Source organism: Drosophila takahashii, chromosome 3R (assembly GCF_030179915.1).
Source record: "Drosophila takahashii strain IR98-3 E-12201 chromosome 3R, DtakHiC1v2, whole genome shotgun sequence".
Lineage (NCBI taxonomy): Eukaryota > Metazoa > Arthropoda > Insecta > Diptera > Drosophilidae > Drosophila > Drosophila takahashii.
In genome coordinates this window covers 13,691,830-13,710,141 of record NC_091681.1, presented here as the reverse complement: position 1 = coordinate 13,710,141, position 18,312 = coordinate 13,691,830, and the positions used below count along the sequence as shown (strand labels likewise).

Genomic DNA, 18,312 nt, shown 5'->3' with positions numbered 1-18,312 from the left:
TGAGATCAAAAAGTGGACAATTTTTATTCATCAGATTTAATCGCAAAATTATGGCCCTTTCTTCTTCAAAAGAAATTGTCGTTTGAATTATTTCGGAATTCATGCCATTCATTCGATTAATTCTATTAAACTCAATATTCAAATTCATTCAATTCTATTAAACTAAAAATTCTAATTAATTCATTCATATAAAGCAAAAAATTCAAAATAATTCATTGAATCCATTCATGCTGGGCTCTAACTTTGTACTGAAAGCAAACATCAGCTTAATAATTTCATTTGAGTTTTATTGGGTGTTTCTATATATATTATTTTATAAACTGTTCCATAAAATTGGTTGCTGGATGGGACATTTCCATGTCTGTCCACTGTTTTTACTTAGTACGAAGCAATATTTGCAAACTTTCTGCCTAAATAGATAAATTACACGCGTGGTTAAAACAAGATTGTAGAAAGTGTAACCGAGGAAGGGTAAACAACGTGGTTAACAAGCCTCCTGCTCTCCTTCCGAGCCTCCTAGTTCCCGCTGCCAGTGGCCGTCTTGAGAACCGTGGCCGGGATCAGTTTGGTGGTCAGCGCCTTGGCTCCCGTCTCGCCGGCCACTGTCGTCACGGAGATTTTTCCACCTGCCGCCGCCGCTCCAGTTGCCGTGGACGCCGTGGCCATGGGTATCACTTTTAGGTTGGACAGCGGCTTGAGGTTCATGCCCTGCAGTCCGGGCGTGAAGAATAGCTGCCCGCCGTTGCCTTGCACGGCGAATACGAGATTGTTGTTACCAGCCGTCGCCGCTGGAGAAGCTGTCGTAGTGCTGCTGGCGCTGCTAGTGATCTGTTGCTTGTTGGCCACCAGTACGTTCTTGGCCAGGCGCAGCGTTTGCGTGCCTCCCGCTCCAATTAGCAGTGTCTTGGGCGCCGTCGCTATGCCGCCAGAGGAAGTGGTTCCACTGTTGCTGCTGCTGCTGGTGGCTAATCGCAGAAGTTGGTTGCCCATAATGACGGTCTGAACGGGTGCACCGGTTCCTCGAGCGGAAATCTAAAGGATAAACATGGGATTAGGTAATTGTAAGAGCAGTATCCCCGAGTTTACTCACCGCTCCCTGCAGCTTCACCGTCTGACCGCCGATCACAATATTCTGCGCTGTTCGCACGGCCGTATTGGCTCCTCCCACTGCTGTGGTCGTGGTTCCACTTGTGGTGGTCTGGGTAGTGGCCACACTGCCGCCCAGCTGCTTTAACGTCTTGGCGTGAAGGAGAAGTGGTTTTCCCGGCAGCACAGTCGTCTTCCCAATAATCTTGGGCACCACATTCGCCTGGGTAGTGCTGGTAGCACTCACAATTCGTGCCATCGTTGGCAACTGCTTCGTCGTCGCCTGGTTGGGATTGAGGGTAATCACATTTCCCGCCGACGAGCTGGCCAACTGAAAGATATTGTTGCCAGCCGTGGTGAGCAGCTTTCCAGCTCCAGTAGGTTGCTTTTGCAGCAGACTATCCAGAGTGATGATTTGACCGGCTGTTTGGGAGTTCCCCACTCCCACAACTGATCCACTTCCTCCGACACCTGTTGCCGGAGTAGCCCGAATCACACGCGTGGCATTTAAGGTACCGGATTGATTGGCGGCCATCACCGGTTGCTTGAAGTTCTGCAGCACAATTCTCTGCTGCTGCTGCGGCGACACATTTGTCGTCGCCTTGGCCACCGGGCCACTGGGCGATGTGGTGAGTATTTTGGGTGCTGCCTTTGTCAGCGACTGGAATACGATCTTTTTGTTCGAGGAAATGGCCGTGTTGCCTGTAAAGAAATGAGAGATTATTTAATATAAACTGAATCTAAATCTATTTAATAGTGCCCTGCATGAATAGATTCAATGAATTATTTAGAATTTTTTGTTTTATATGAATGAATTATTTAGAATTTTGAGTTTAATAGAATTGAATGAATTTGAATTTTGAGTTTAATAGAATTGATTGAATGAATGGCAACGACAATTTCTTTTGAAGAAGAAAGGGACATCATTTTGTGATTAAATCTGCATGAATTTTATTCACTAAGCAGTTAACATTGATTTGTTAAAAATTTTCCACTTTTTGTTCTCAAAAGAAAGCACAAAAAAGATCTGGCAAATTCAAAAAATTCGTTAAAATTATTCATTAAATTCAAAATTAATTAGAAAAACAATAAATTTTTATTCACAAAGAATTGAATTAAACAAATCAGAAATTTCATGGCATACTATGATAAATCGAAAATCGAATGATTTACGCAGGGCTCTAGTATTTAAACAGCTGTACTCACCCACAATGATCCTTTGCTGCGGGGAGTTCAGGGCAGGATTGGTACTGTTCACCTTCTGTTTCAGCTGTTGCTGCTGCTGCTGCAGGCTGGCGAATGCTTGGGGCGACATCTTCACGATGGTTCCGCCCCCGGTGACAGGAGAACTCGTGTTGATGGTCACAGGACTTGAAGTTTCTGCAGCGGACACACTGCTGGTAACCGGTTTGCTGGCCACAATGGACACAGCGCCGATCTTCTGCTGCACAGGTCGCACTGTCTGGGATTGCGGTACCACACGGGGTCCGAGGATCTGCACAGAGTTTGGCTTGGCTTGGCCTATAGCCGGATTTCCAGCGGGCAGCAGCCGGATAATGTTCTTCGGCATCTGAGGACGCGGGGTGATGGTAAGAGCTTTCGGCTTTCCAGCAATCGGTTGCACCTTCACCTGCTGACCATGCTGACCCTGCTGCTGCGGTACTTGGCTGCTTGGCTGCTGCTCCAGCGGGATGATAAAGTTCCCTATTTTGCTGCTGGCAACAGCAGGTTTCTTGATGGTCAGCTTCTTGGCCACCGTGGGACTTCCCACGGGGGTTCCTACGGCTTGGTTTGGAGTGGTAGCGACATGCACGGTCTGCAAGCCACTGGGAGTGGACACCAATATGGGCGTGGTATTCCGCGTAGGACTGATCTTGGATATCGCAAAGTTGCCCGCTTTAGGAGTTCCCACTTGTCGTTGAAGCGTTGAAGGCGATGTAGCCGGATTGAGCACTCCCACCGGCCGGAGCAGAGATTTCTGCACCTGCTGAATGGGGCTTTGATTCGGATTTAGGCTGGGGGAGGCAGCTACTATGGTTCCTCCACCAGTAGGCGTGCCAGGTGGTACGTGGTATTTCAGGGGCGGCACTGGTGGGCATTTAATGGTTAAGGGTTTCTTCACTTGCAGGGAAGCACCCACTGGAATTGGAGAAACCACTGCTGGCACCAAGGCGGGTAGCTGCTCCTCAACCAACCCAGATCCCTCACTGCCATCTGCCATCTTTGGCCTGCCCAGCTGCTTCCTCTGCTGCTGCTTCTGCTTCACTAAAGATTGATTATGCCGATGCATTTTCTCGAACTCCGCCTCGCTGCGATTGCGATGCAAGTAAATCCAGATCTTGCGCCTGGCATCGTACTTAACGCACGGATCCTGACCACCGTGCATCCGATCCAGGGCTCCACTCACGATGGTCTGCAACACATTGTCCGCCGCCTGCGGACTGATGTACTGGGAGCACTTGAGCAGCTCGGAGATCTCGGAGCGGGTTCCCTCGCCATTGGGCAGCCGCGCGGTGGCATCGCGCACCAGGGTGAGAATGGTGACGAAGGGAGGTCTATCGTCCACCATAACAGCATGACCCCTGGCCTTGTTCAGTGGCAAACTTTGAGTGTAGATTCCTTTGACTGGACCCACCACGCTCTCATAGCCATTCAAGCGATAGGTGAATGGTCGATGGGGGTACTCGAAGCGTATCCTCTCCTGCCGCTGGAATTCCAGCATCTCCGCCTGGCTGGCTGAGCGCACAGTCCATGTGGTTGGACACCGTGGCGGAGGAGTAGGAGATGCATCCACCAAATGGGCACTGGAGTTCGGAACAGGGCTCAGTTGCGACTGCTCCTCCCTTTGAGTGCGCAGCCAGCACTGGCAAAGGCTAAGGAGTCGTGCATCTGAATCCCGACCAGCACCTATCCACTGGTAGATGCCCAGCTGGGTTTTGTGTTCAATGTAGGGCACATAGTCCGCCGGAACGGAGCCAAAGTCACCGGAAAGGAAGTGAACAGCCGACTGGAGCAGCTTTGACCAGTCAGGCACGAATCGTGGCCACTCCCCCGTGGGTATCGAGGCATCTGAGTTGATTTCCCGCCAGCTGGACAACAGAATTTGCAGCTCTCCGTAGGTCAGCCGGTGCTGCGGTGTGGAGACAAACAGATCCCGCAGCAGTGAGAAGAAGGAGGCGGGGCGAGGCGAGGCTGGCGGGCGAATCAGCGCTTCCCGGGTGGGACTACCGGTAATGTGTCCAGTTATTGGAGCAGCCGGAGCAGCCGGAGCAGCTGTAGCAGCAGCGGGACTGCTCGAGAGATTGGCCGTCGCGGGACTCGAGTTGGCTGTGTTCAGTGGCTCCAGCTTGGGCACGGGATGAGGAAGAACAACTGGTGCAGGTATCGCTTTCTTTGGCATAAGCTGGGACTCCTTGGGCGGCAGGTGCTCCTCCGGTTGGTCATCGGGCGCTCGGCGGCCGTACAGTTGCTGCGGTTCGTCCAGCAGCATGGTCTCCTCATCCGCAAACTCGCTCTTCGTCGCCGCAACTCCAATGGGCACCAGAGCAGGGGGATCGGGATTGAGGCGTGCCATGAGCGCTTTTGGCTTTCGACCCGGTTTAAAGCTGCCGACGAACTGGGCCCGAGTGCAGATGTCGCGGAGTCGCACCTCCGATGTATCGAACTCGGGACTCTCCTGGAATTAAAATAAATAATTTTAAATATTTTTAATTTTTAGAAAAATTGGAAGGGTAATTAAAATTGAGTTAGATAAGGTTTCCAGTATACGATTTCATTTACTAAGGTTTTTTAATATGGACAAAAAAAAAAACGTCTAAATAATTAGTTTAAATAAAACATAATATTTAGGTGGATTGTTTAAAATTAATTTTTATAAACTTTCTAGTGCTCAGTTAAAATATGAACTTAAAACATTGTTTTCAAAACAAATAGTATCAAAGTCGGGACTTTTCTGGAATTAAAGAAATAATTTTAATTGTTAAGAAAAATTGGAAGGGTAATTAAAATTGAGTTGGTTAAGGTTCCAGTATACGATTTCATTTACTAGGGATTTTTAACATTTGGGTCGATTGTAAAAATTAATTTTTATAAACCTAGTGCTCAACTAAAATATAAACGGAAAACCAGGCACCGAAAAAAACTGTTATTGTTCATTTTTCTTACAAAAAAAAATCATGCACTTAGAAGCGACCAAAAATGTGGTAAATACTCCAATATTTTTGTTACCCATTGTAGTTATCCGCAATGATTTTTATTTTTGAGTTTAATTAAAAAACTTAAAGAATAACTGTTGTTGAACAAAATTTAAAAAATAACAGTTATTTTTTGAGTTTTTTTTTTCGATTGACAGTGAAAACATTGTTTTCAAAACAACATTCGAAAATCTCCAAAAGGCATTTAATATTTTCACATAAATAAGCTTTATATGGATTGTTAAAAATAAATTTTTATAAACCTTCTAGTGCTCAACTGAAATATAAACTTAAAACATGGTTTTAAAGTCACCAATAAGCATTTAATATTTTCACAATTTATACGCTTTATATAAATAAATAAATACATATCTCCCACAAGAAGCCAACGACTTACCGGTTGCTCCAATTTCCGGCGCTTGTAGTCCCTTAAATACTTCCTGAAGTTCTTGTCGTTCAGCTGGGGGATCCTCTCCGCCTGCGTGGAGCGCAGCACCAGGTCGTCGTCCACGCCTGGTCGCCGCTTAAAGAAGGTGTTGTAAATGCACTTCTTGTCCGCCGCATTCGATGGTCTGCCAGGACCCACAGGCTCCGGAGCCTTGGGCTCCTCCAGCTTGAACTCCGGCGGCGCCTTGGCGAGTCGCTCCATCAGCTGGGCGCATTCCTCGCCCTCCTCCTCCTCGTCGGCACTGATGTCGCCTGGCTTGGCCTCCAGCTCGTTTCTGAGCCCGAGGAGTTCCTGGGCGTAGCGTTTCTTGGCTCGCTGCGAGCAGAGTGGGTTCTCCATGGACAGCGTGGGCGGCTTCCGCTTGCGGGGCCTTGACCTGGGCAGGTACTTGCCAAAGGAGCCGTCGGAAGGAGGGGCAGAGGAGTAGGCGTGCTGGAGCAGCTGCTCCCTGGACAGGAACAACTCCTTGGCCAGCTGGCTGAGGCGTTCGGCCTGGCGGAAGCGGAACTCCCGTCGGCCCGAGTGCTGGATGCTCCGCCGCAGCTGCAGGACATCCGGTCGCAGGTTGCCCTCCTCCAATTGGCGCTGCAGCTGGAGCAGCGGCGACTGCCCGAATCGCTGGAGGCCACCGTTGAATAGCTGCACCAGGGTGCGCTGCTGCTCGGCTCCGGCCTGCGCCTGTCCAGAGACCAGGCCCGAGAAATCCGGCAGCAGGGGCTGCAGGCGGGCCTGGAGATGGTGGGGCAACAGCTGCCAGGTCTCCAGGGAGAAGAACTCGTGGAAAATGGCCGAATTTTCGCAGAGGCCGCGAGGCAAACGGAATATATCCCTTGCGCCGAGCTGCGCCAGCTCCAGTTCGTCCGACTGGCGACTGGTGGTGGTGTCGTCCTCCGTCTCCGAGCCACTGGCCGCATCCTGGTCGGATAGGTCCTCGTCCTCGCCATTCGGATCCTCCTCCTCCTCCGGCGAGCCGCTCGAGGAGTCCGAGGTGCTGCTGCTCGACGTGCGACTCCGCTGGCTGCTGGCCGTGTGGCTTCCGCTGTCGCTCATCCGGCCATCGCCCTCCTCCGCCTCCTCCTCGTCGGAGTCCACACTGCGATTCGGATTCACACTCAGATTCGCATCTGGATTACCATTTGCATTCGGACTCGGCCTGGGCACTGTGTTTATGTTTATGTTGCTCATCGGATCGCCGACAATTCGCCACCAAATTTTTTTTCGCAAAGAGCGATTTTTTCTCTACACTACTTGTAATTTTGTCTCTTACGCCTCGTTATATCAATGCCAGCGTTCGCTGCAGGTTGTCTTCTTTTATTGTTAAGCATGTTTTCTCGCGATTTTTCACCATTCTCTAAGAGACGCATGCACGCTAGTGGTGGCACGATGTGGCGGTGGTGGTTTGACCCGATTTGGCGGTTTGAAATAAGAGGTCACTTTTAATTTAGGGGTTATTTTTCGCTGTAAATTGCGCGTTTAGGGGTTGCGACCTCGAAATCGGAAATCCACCATTGCAATGTACAGTAAAATGCCAAATAAACTCTAGTTTTCAACCGTCGCTAGAGATGAGAAATTGAAACGATCTTTAATGTTCGCGCATATTGTGACTGCAGCGTATCGGTATTCGGTTGGAAGAAGAACTGTAAATGCCTCTTGTAAATTAAATAATTATATAACTCTTTATGCCTACATTAGTCGTTGTTTACAAAAACGATCATTTTCATGCAAAGTTTATTTTGAAATTGGAACATTTTAAAACATATAATTTGCTCTTACCTAAACTTATACAATTTATTGAAGTTCATTATTTTTTAAACTTTATAACCCCAGTTCTTCAATTCATATTTTCCAAAAGTATTTAAAATTTCCTTTTCCTCCACTTTGGCGGACTTTTATGCGATAGTTAGGCGATGTTTTCGGTGTAACTCCAAGCTCTTCCTCTTGGCAGTAAAAATTTGAACATTCACCACGAAAACATAATCAAACCAATAACGGTAAGAAACCAGTTCGATAACGAACCGGGTAAATCTACATCGCCGACATTATCGATTATGTCATCGAAGGTGTGCCATCCCTCGCCCAGCCTACTATTTGTTTTTATTGTTGATTATTCTACTGGAGATCAGAAAAACTAGCGGCACAATGAAGAAAAAGGTGTGGTTTTAGCTGATAATGGTTAAAGGATGGGAATAAAACCCTTTTTTACCCTCAGGTGCTGCTGATGGGGAAGAGCGGATCGGGGAAGACCAGCATGCGATCCATTATCTTTGCCAACTACATCGCCCGTGATACGACACGCCTCGGAGCCACAAGTGAGTAATACTATATAGTCGGACATACGGAACTGATCCTACCATATACCCCCCAGTCGATGTGGAGCACTCGCACGTGCGCTTCCTGGGCAACCTGGTGCTCAATCTCTGGGACTGCGGCGGCCAGGAGGGCTTCATGAAGCAGTACTTCGCCCAGCAGCGGGACAACATCTTTCGCAACGTCGAGGTGCTCATCTACGTGTTCGATGTGGAGAGCCAGGAGATCGAGCGCGACATCCACTACTACCAGAGCTGCCTGGAGGCGCTGCTGCAGAACTCGCCGGAGGCCAAGATCTTCTGTCTGGTGCACAAAATGGATCTGGTGCCGGAGGAGCATCGCGAGAATGTGTTTACGGAGCGCATGGAGGATCTCATCAAGCTGTCGAAGCCGGGGAATGTGACTTGCTTTCGCACCAGCATTTGGGACGAAACCCTGTACAAGTTAGTGAACTGATGTCTGAGTCAACTTTTATTTAACCTCCAACTGATTTTAGAGCCTGGTCTTCCATTGTCACCATGCTGATTCCGAATGTGGCGGCCCTTGAGGACTCCGTGACACACTTCGCATCCGTGATCGAGGCCGATGAGGTGCTGCTGTTCGAGAAGGCCACCTTCCTGGTGATCTCCCATTGCCAGAGCAAGAAGAACCGCGACTCGCACCGCTTCGAGAAGGTGTCCAACATCATCAAGCAGTTCAAGCTGAGCTGCTCCAAGCTGGGCGCCAAGTTCCAGTCGATGGAGGTGCGCAACAGCGCCTTCGCCGCCTTCATTGACACCTTCACCAGCAACACGTACGTGATGGTGGTCATGTCGGATCCCACGCTGCCCTCGGAGGCCACGCTAGTCAACATAAGGAACGCCCGCAAGTACTTCGAGGAGCTGGAGAACCCGAGCAACAGTGCCATGAACCACCACGGCCACAAGTACCACTGATTTCCGTACTCCCAATTGCCGTTCGCCGTTCAAAAAGACATGAAAAGCGTCTGTTGTTGTGCACACATCGAAGCGCCCAAGGTGCCGCCCCCCCAAAGTCTTACCGCTTCCCGTAACTATAAATACGTATATGTTTTTTATCGCTCACTTACTTTGCAATGCTTTCACCATTTCACATAAGAACTAATCAAATGCTTTTCGAGTTATAAAAGTACGTGAGCGATAGATAGCCATCTCCTTCGTTGATTTTTCGTAGATTTGTAAGTTGAAAAATTCGTAGGCCTTAAGTTTATATACAAAAATCAATTACACACTTATAAATACACAAAAACGATCCTAACAATTGGTAAATTGTAAATGCCGAAAGCGGTATAAGGCCCACATATCACAGATAATCCAGTTGGTTCGCCTGCTGTGCCTACGAGTAGAATCTCCTGACCTCCTCGGACAGTCGATCCACGGTGTCTTCGTCGACGGGCAAAAACCGCTTCGCCCCGCGACTGAAGTAATAGATGTCACCGGTGTAAATGTCGAACCAAAGGGCGTGAATGTGGAGATCGTGGGACTCTAGGCGGGCCTTGAGGAAACCATAGGAGGCAATGTTGGACATCTGCTGCAGTGTGTTGATCTGGGAGAGCTTGTCCTCCACGGCAAACTTCTGCTCCTCATCAATGTAGGCCACAAAGCGACGCAGCGGAGTCTCCGAGGAAAAGATCAAGGGATCCTTCATGCCGGCGTCGCGCCATTCCTGGAACCTCTCCAAACTGGTGTTGGCATGGGTGCATAGCCAGGATCGCAGGGGAGAGAGGCGACGGTTCAGCTGGTGGGTGAGTGACTCGTTTATGAAGATTTGTCAATCTAAAAAATCTATAGTTTTATATCATACCTTGGAGGCAAAGTCGGGATCCCTTAGTTGGTAAAGGAGATTCATGGCCTTGCAGTCGCTGTGTCCACACACTATTATGTGTCGTATATCATTCACCACGCAGCCCAGTTCCAGAGCTGCCGGCTCACTAAATGTTAGTACAAAAAATATAAATTTAATTATATTTTCAAAGCTTGTTACTTCGAACATTACCAGCTGAAGTACTCATCCTGAAAATGCTGGGCGTGTGGTATCAAATTGCCAGCGTTTCGAACTTATCCGTGGGAATAGACAGGAATGTTAGGCTATAATAAATGTATTAATCGGCAGTAGTTACTCACCCACAAACATATCGCCCACATGAGTGTCCGTGTAGCGGGTGGGAATCATTCTACTGTCCATGCAGGTGAAGAAGACGGCCTTGGGCTGAATGATAAAGTTTATCAAGAGTTTGAACACAGATATCGGCCAGTGCGTAAACGTATTTGGAATTTAGCCACCGCAAGTTATGACATACTTGGCAAGTGGCCAATGGGTTCAAGGCTGGCCATCAGGGAAATTCGAAAACATTAAAAACATTGATTTCTTGGAGATGGCATGTGCCATAAGTGTCCACGTTTTCTTTACAGTTTAGGTCAGAATAATAATAAAATAATTATAAATTTAAAAACTGCCCTTTTTCTGAAAAATATGTTTTTTTTTCGGAAAATATTCAAGTACAAATGTTTATATGAGCAGGGGAATTTTATATTAAATATTTGGAAATCGCGAATTCAAAACATATAAAATTAGAAATTATAATTATTTGCCCAAAATATATTGGTCTATTTCCAATTAGAACTGAATTAATTTAACAATTAACAAAGGTGCAAATGCACGAAACTCAAGGCACAAAAAATCAATTAGTTAAGTATATAAAAAGAACATTTAATATTAAACAAACAATAGGGGGTGGCGGGGTAAATGGGTGGTCAACCGGTTTGCCTTTGTTGTTTGTTTACCAAATATTATTTCGTATTTTAAAGAGCGGAGATAAAGAGAGGAAGCAGTGGGAGAGCGCCAAGCGCCAAGTCGAAAAATGTGATAATGATATAAAACACAGGCAATTAGTTCCCCACAAGGCAAAAGCATGTTCTAAGGTTTTTTTTTCGTGAATGTGAAAGCAATCTATTCCGAAATCTTGACCTATAAGCGGTAGGTATTGCTCACCTCTGGATTATCGCGCACTTTCTGGAACTCTTTGACCATTTGCTCGCGGGTGGTGTTCCTGTACCGCATAATGCCCCTCAAAATACGCTCCATTTCGGGCTTTTTTGGGGTTTCTTAATCTTAATTTGGCACTTTTATTGCACGCACTTTGGCACCAGAATTGATTTTCCTTGATTTGTGTATAATAATGACGCATTCGCGCTTGGCAAAAAAACGGTGGAGCTCTGTTGACGGCGGTGGAGCATTTAAATCGGAATTGTTGCTTCCAAAACACGCGATGAATTTAGCGAGCAGCTGTTGTTGTCTCTCTGGGAGAGCGCTCCCCATTGCCTCGAAGAGAAGAACTAAGAGCGGCAGAGACCCCAAGCAATTGGGGATAGTTTTCAAGGTGCTAATTTTTCCATTTATAAATAAACTTATGCGGTTAATGTGAAATAATTAGAGTTTCGAGTTAGTAATACCCATTTTAAAAATGTATTTAAAGATAAATATTTAAAGTAAAGTAGATACTTTAAATACCTATTTAATGTTTCATTTATTTAGTTAAATTATATCAAAAATTATCTATAGTTTTTAAGCGACTTAAGAGGTGAAATTTTGGGGCCATAAATAAGAAAGAGAAATAATAGAACACTTTTCCCACCCACAACATAGGCACTCCCTTAGGTAATTTTTTCTCAGTAAATATTATTATGGGGAGCGGAAATCAATTGCTTAATAGCTTTTCTCTGAGCTAACATCTCTGGCAAGTTCCAGACAGTCGTCTTACGACAAAAAGTCAACTTATTCGCCAGACGGCTTATCAGTGGGGCAGAGTGGGAATCGACTCGAAGAGCTGATGATGTTGATATTATGACCCACACGTTTTGTATTTATTTTGCTGTTGTTTTCCCTAATCAGTGTATTTTATGGAACTTTCTGATTGCTTCCTTGATCTTTATGTTTCTGTCAAGGTTGATTAAATTATATTATTTCCTTACTCATTTGTAAAATTTATTACTATAAAGACGAAAGAAATGTAACCACTCCTAAGCCCTTTAACATAGTTTTGACATCAACTATATTTCCAAATTTCCAGTCAGTCAAAATGTTTGTAACTGCTCAGTTTTTTTTTCGATTTAAAAACTTTGCCAGTACACATTATTTACATTTTCAGTTTCTACATGTTACCTACTAGAGCCCTGCATGAATGGATTCAATGAATTATTTTGAATTTTTTCTTTTATATGAATGAATTAATTAGAATTTTGAGTTTAATAGAATTGAATGAATTTGAATTTTGAGTTTAATAGAATTGAATGAATGAATGGCATGAATTCCGAAATAATTCAAACGACAATTTATTTTGAAGAAGAAAGGGCCATAATTTTGTGATTAAATCTGCCTGAATTTTATTTACTATGCAGTTAACATTGATTTGTTAAAAATTTTCCACTTTTTGTTCTCAAAAGAAAGCACAAAAAAAATCTGGAAAATTCAAAAAATTCATAAAATAATTCATTCAATTCATTCAATTCTAAATGAATTAGAATAACATTCAATTTATTTCACATAGAATTGAATTAAGCAAATCAGAAATTTCATGGCATACTATGATAAAACAAAAATTGAATGATTCATGCAGGGCTCTATTACCTACAAGTTACAAAAATTGGCCAATAGCGGCGCCAAATAAGGTTTTGAATTTGAATTAAATATACTCAATGGATAGCGATTCCTTAAGATTTTCCCTGACTATGGATAACCAACAAATTATGTTAAAATATAAAATATTAATTTAGGATTTTTTGAGTTCGGTTTATTAATTCGGTTTTTTTTTATATGTAAGTCTATCTAGAGCCGTAAAAAACAATCTGTAACTCAAAACCTAGAAGGATGCAGTGCTTGACAATTTAAATGAATAAGTGCAGGTCACTTGAGCCTGAACAAAAATATATTTCTCATCCTGCACAAATGGTCTCTTCGCGGGAATCCGTTGATAAGGCTCATGCAAACTTATGTGGACTCATAGGGGAAAGTTGTTTTTTCCTTATACGGTAACCCTTTCGATAACATTTGCATTACACAGAAAACACAAAATTAAACTTTGTGAAATTTCCACGAACCATTTCAAGTTTTCCATGATATTTGGGTGCTCCTGAGTAAAAGTCCCATACAAAATTATTTTCCATCACCTACAGGTTCCGCGGTATAGCTAAGAATACAAAAAACCGATGTTTGCCGACATTTTGAATTACGTGGCCTATATAATTGGACCAACCTTTATTATTTTCGGTAGGACCTACTCTCAATACATCAAGGCATTCCTAAAAAATAGTCCCCATTGTGAACCATTGCCCATGTCTTTGGAATTCGACGCCAAAGTTGAAAATCCCAAAATTGTAGAGATTTTTCTGATGGAAAAACAATTCTGAGGATTAAATCTTGAATGGAAGTAATTTTAACTATTCATTGTATCTATTGTTCATTGTATGCTTTAATTTCGGTTTAAAGCGTTTTCATGAGAACATTATATTGGATTTCTTATACTAATAAAACCGATTTTTTTATTTCATTATCTACTCCTAAATGTTGTCAAATTTTGAATAAGTCATGGCAACCTCTAGAACTAAGAAACTAAAATACGTTCACTGAACATACACAGAAAAATGTAAATGTTTACTCCCATTCTGTAGGATGCCTTGACTTTTTTAAAATTTGACAACATTTAGGAGTAGATAATGAAATAAAAAAAACGGTTTTATTAGTATAATAAATCCAATAAAAAATATTCTCATGAAATCGCTTTAAACCGAAATTAAAGCATACAATGAACAATAGATACAATGAATAGTTAAAATTACTTCCATTCAAGATTTAATCCTCAGAATTGTTTTTCCATCAGAAAAATCTCTACAATTTTGGGATTTTCAACTTTGGCGTCGAATTCCAAAGACATGGGCAATGGTTCACAATGGGGACTATTTTTTAGGAATGCCTTGATGTATTGAGAGTAGGTCCTACCGAAAATAATAAAGGTTGGTCCAATTATATAGGCCACGTAATTCAAAATGTCGGCAAACATCGGTTTTTTGTATTCTTAGCTATACCGCGGAACCTGTAGGTGATGGAAAATAATTTTGTATGGGACTTTTACTCAGGAGCACCCAAATATCATGGAAAACTTGAAATGGTTCGTGGAAATTTTTGGCTGTGTACCTGTGTTATTGCTGCACAGCTGTTTACGTGACCCACTTTCGGTTGGCATAGAAATATATGAAGAAAACCTAATCTCTTGAGGTCTTACACCTATTTTTAAATCGATGGTCAACATAACATATCAGCCGAAAACGAATTACGATGCCGTGGACAAGATTTGGAGTAGTGAAAAGGAGAAATCCCAATTCGGAGAGGATTTGTCCATAGGTGAACTTATTTTTCAGGAAATGGTCCGTCATCCCAAGAGCATAGCCCAGGTTTGTAAGCTAAACTGATCATAAAGAAGTTTGTCTGATATTTTCGAGAATCTTTCGCAGATATCAGATTCGGAGAAAACGATCCTTTTACGGGAGGATCTATTAAATAATTCTATTCGCATCGCAACTTTCATGCGTAACCTGGAACTAACTCAGAAAGATATCGTGGGACTTATAAGTAGGAACACCACCCACACATCAGCCGTTGCCTACGCCTGTTTCTTCAATGGAATAGCTATGCACTCTCTAAATTGTACCTATTTACCTGAAATAATTGAGAAACTCTACCACAACACGAAGCCACGCATCATTTTCTGTGACGGTGATGAGTTCGAAAAAGTGCGATCCGCTACCGCCAAGTTGGATGTTCTGATAGTGACCATGCGCAATCATCCTGCTGGTGCGTTAAGCATCCAGGATGTGCTGAGGACGCCAGCGGAAGAGGGATTCAAGCCAACTCCCTTAAAACAGGGTTCCACCCAAGCGTTGGCTATACTGAGCACCTCTGGAACCACAGGCACTCCAAAGGCCGTTATTGTGTCCAATTGCCGGACCATTTTAAGTGGCCTTACGTAAGTAGAACATAAAAATAAAAATTTTTTGGCTTTAGGAAAGAGAATTAAACTTATTTACAGAAAATTAACCACCTCAGATGTTCAGTACGTCTCCAGTTCAATAGATTGGGTTTCGAGTGTGTTTTCGGTGGTCTCCTCGGGAGTCTTCAGCACAAAGCGCATAGTGTCTGATCAACCTTTTGATCCTTCAGAAGCTCTCCGCATTATTGAACAATACCAGGTCACATGGGTTCAACAGGCTCCGGCGCAAGTGGCAGCAATTTTAAATTGTAAAGACTTTGAAAAGGCCAACATGGAGAGCCTACGATACTATCATTATTCAGGTAGTCGATGCACTTTGGAAGTGCAAAAGAGACTTCGCAAAAAATTGGGAAATGACTTTCTCCGATTTTGCTATGGTGCTTCAGAACTGGCATCCCTTTTCTCCGTCAACTGGCACTACGATGCGAAGCCCAATTCGGTGGGTCGTCCGAGTCCTGGCTTCAAGCTGAAGATACTCAACGACCAAGGTGAGAAACTGGGTCCCAATGAGGAGGGCGAGGTGTGCATTAACAAAGGTAGCATTTGGCCTGGATATTACGGATACGCTGAAGCTACGGAAGCAGTTTACAAGGACAACTGGTACCACAGTGGCGACCTTGGTTACATAGACGAAGATGGCTTTTTGTTCATCGTGGACCGAAAGAAGGACCTGCTCAAGTACCAGAGCAACAAGTACTATCCTAATGAGCTTGAGGAACTGATCTCCCAAATGCCCGGAGTTGTCGAAGCCTGTGTCTTTGGCATTTGGAATGTGGAAAATGGAGACGAGGCAGCAGCTCTTATCACCAAGAAACCAGATGTTCAGTTCAGCGAACAGGACGTAATCGAATTTGTAGAGCAGAATGCTAGTACCAAGTTCCTGAGATTACACGCTGGCTGTTTGATTGTTAACGATCTGAAGCAAAGTCCCAATGGGAAGACAAATCGTGCTGCCAACAAGGAATACTTTATTCGGGAGAAGGGCATTCAAATAATGAAATAGAATGGAAATATACGTATGGAAATTGTAATTGTAATTCTCTACTTTATTTACATATGTCAACCTGTTTTCGTGGTCTTTCGTGGCCGTCTTAACATCCAACAACGAAAATTGTCACCCAAAGCACTTATTAAGATCTCATCTCAGTAATGGGGGACTCAATTTAACTATCAGATACCCGTTACTAGAGTGGCTAGTCCCAACTTTCTAGCTTTTGTAGTTTCCGAGATCTCAGCGTTCATACTGGCTAGATCGACTCGGCTAGTGATCCTGATCAAGAATATATCACTATGGACGGCAGTCCATGTAGTGACGAAGCGCACCAGGAGAGTGTGCGAAGGCGACTACTATATATACACGAAGAAATGAAAATCTACTGTGATCAAATAAAAACACCTCTTAACGAGGTAAAAAACTAGTGACGATCGCACCTTCAACATACAAAAGTTCTGATATCAACATTTGTGACGAAAAATTATTACACTCGTCATTAAATAGACTTTCTAATATTTTTTTATTCGGCCCGCCCTAGCAGACTATTCCAGCCTTTTTCCCTTCACAGGCATTTTCTATTGCAGCGTGCAGCACAAGTCTGTAGCTTTAGTAGTATAGAAGTTACGGCTTTCCAAATTTTAGCTATTTATAGCTGTTTTCCCGCTAAACTAGCGAGTTTTTCCAAAAGTGGTAGAAGAAAAGTTTTTTATATCGATGTGATGAACGTCATATCAAATTTTCAAAACTTAAAAAATCATTTGATTTTATTTCAAATCATTTGAATTGATTTGATTTCATTTGAATCATGATTTGATTGATTTGATTTGAATCATGATTTGCAATCAAATGAATCATGATTTGAAATCAAATGATTTGAAATCAAATCAATTCAAATCAAATCAAATCAATGATTCAATGATTTCAAATCATGATTCAAATCAAATCAATTCAATGATTTCAAATCATGATTCAAATCAAATCAAATTTGATTTTATTTCAAATCATTTGAATTGATTTGATTTGATTTGAATCATGATTTGAAATCAAATGAATCATGATTTGAAATCAAATCAATGATTCAATGATTTTAAATCATAATTCAAATCAAATCAAATTTGATTTCAAATCATGATTCAAATTAATTTCAAATTTCATATCATGATTCAAATAAAATCAAATTCAAATCATGATTCAAATCAATTGAATTTGATTTGAATTGATTTGATTTCAAATCATTTGATTGATTCATTTGAATCATGAATCAAATCAAATCAAATCAATTCAAATGATTTGAAATAAAATCAAATGATTTGAATCATGATTCAATTTTGATTTCAAATCATGATTCAAATGAATCATGATTCAAATCATGATTCAAATCAATTGAATTGATTTGATTTGAATTGATTTGATTTCAAATCATTTGATTGATTTGAATCATGATTCAAATCATTTGATTTTATTTCAAATCATTTGAATTTGATTTTAATCATGATTTGAAATCAAATGAATCAATCAAATCATGATTCATTCATTCAAATCATGATTCAAATCAATGATTCAATGATTTCAAATCATGATTCAAATCAAATCAAATTTGATTTTATTTCAAATCATTTGAATTGATTTGATTTGATTTGAATCATGATTTGAAATCAAATGAATCATGATTTGAAATCAAATGATTTGAAATCAAATCAATGATTCAATGATTTTAAATCATAAATCAAATTTGATTTCGAATCATGATTCAAATTAATTTCAAATTTCATATCATGATTCAAATAAAATCAAATTCAAATCATGATTCAAATCAATTGAATTTGATTTGAATTGATTTGATTTCAAATCATTGATTTATTTGAATCATGATTCAAATCATTTGATTTTATTTCAAATCATTTGAATCATGATTTAAAATCAAATGAATCAATCAAATCATGATTCATTTGATTTCAAATCATGATTCAAATCAAATCAAATTCAAATCATGATTCAAATCAATTGAATTTGATTTGAATTGATTTGATTTCAAATCATTTGATTGATTCATTTGATTTTGAATCATGATTTGAAATCATTGAATCATGAATCAAATCAAATCAAATCAATTCAAATGATTTGAAATAAAATCAAATGATTTGAATCATGATTCAAATTAATCAAATGATTTGAAATCAAATCAATTCAAATCAAATCAATTCAATTGATTTTATTTCAAATC

General features: G+C 42.1%; 4 protein-coding genes across 4 annotated transcripts; 2 read left to right on the top strand and 2 right to left on the bottom strand.

Annotated features, from left to right (window-relative positions):
* Positions 1 to 266: 266 nt before the first annotated feature.
* LOC108059481 (nuclear factor related to kappa-B-binding protein) lies at positions 267 to 7,254 on the bottom strand. The gene is made up of 4 exons (XM_017144805.3): positions 5,677 to 7,254; positions 2,293 to 4,762; positions 1,091 to 1,788; positions 267 to 1,032 (listed from the first exon to the last, which is right to left on the bottom strand). Exons 1-4 carry the CDS (start codon positions 6,910 to 6,912, stop codon positions 517 to 519), a joined length of 4,920 nt encoding a protein of 1,639 aa, XP_017000294.2. The 5' UTR covers positions 6,913 to 7,254; the 3' UTR covers positions 267 to 516.
* A 509-nt stretch (positions 7,255 to 7,763) lies between these two features.
* On the top strand, positions 7,764 to 9,667 carry RagA-B (Ras-related GTP binding A/B). The gene is made up of 4 exons (XM_017144814.3): positions 7,764 to 7,878; positions 7,937 to 8,036; positions 8,093 to 8,477; positions 8,531 to 9,667. Exons 1-4 carry the CDS (start codon positions 7,867 to 7,869, stop codon positions 8,967 to 8,969), a joined length of 936 nt encoding a protein of 311 aa, XP_017000303.2. The 5' UTR covers positions 7,764 to 7,866; the 3' UTR covers positions 8,970 to 9,667.
* On the bottom strand, positions 9,227 to 11,298 carry CAHbeta (carbonic anhydrase beta). The gene is made up of 5 exons (XM_017144815.3): positions 11,044 to 11,298; positions 10,176 to 10,260; positions 10,048 to 10,108; positions 9,856 to 9,982; positions 9,227 to 9,789 (listed from the first exon to the last, which is right to left on the bottom strand). Exons 1-5 carry the CDS (start codon positions 11,134 to 11,136, stop codon positions 9,388 to 9,390), a joined length of 768 nt encoding a protein of 255 aa, XP_017000304.1. The 5' UTR covers positions 11,137 to 11,298; the 3' UTR covers positions 9,227 to 9,387.
* Positions 11,299 to 14,224: 2,926 nt separating this feature from the next.
* On the top strand, positions 14,225 to 16,177 carry LOC108059453 (luciferin 4-monooxygenase-like). Its single transcript, XM_017144764.3, has 3 exons — positions 14,225 to 14,498; positions 14,559 to 15,070; positions 15,134 to 16,177. The coding sequence occupies exons 1-3, from the start codon at positions 14,346 to 14,348 to the stop codon at positions 16,095 to 16,097; spliced, it is 1,629 nt and encodes a 542-aa protein (XP_017000253.2). The 5' UTR covers positions 14,225 to 14,345; the 3' UTR covers positions 16,098 to 16,177.
* The last annotated feature ends 2,135 nt before the right edge of the window (positions 16,178 to 18,312 follow it).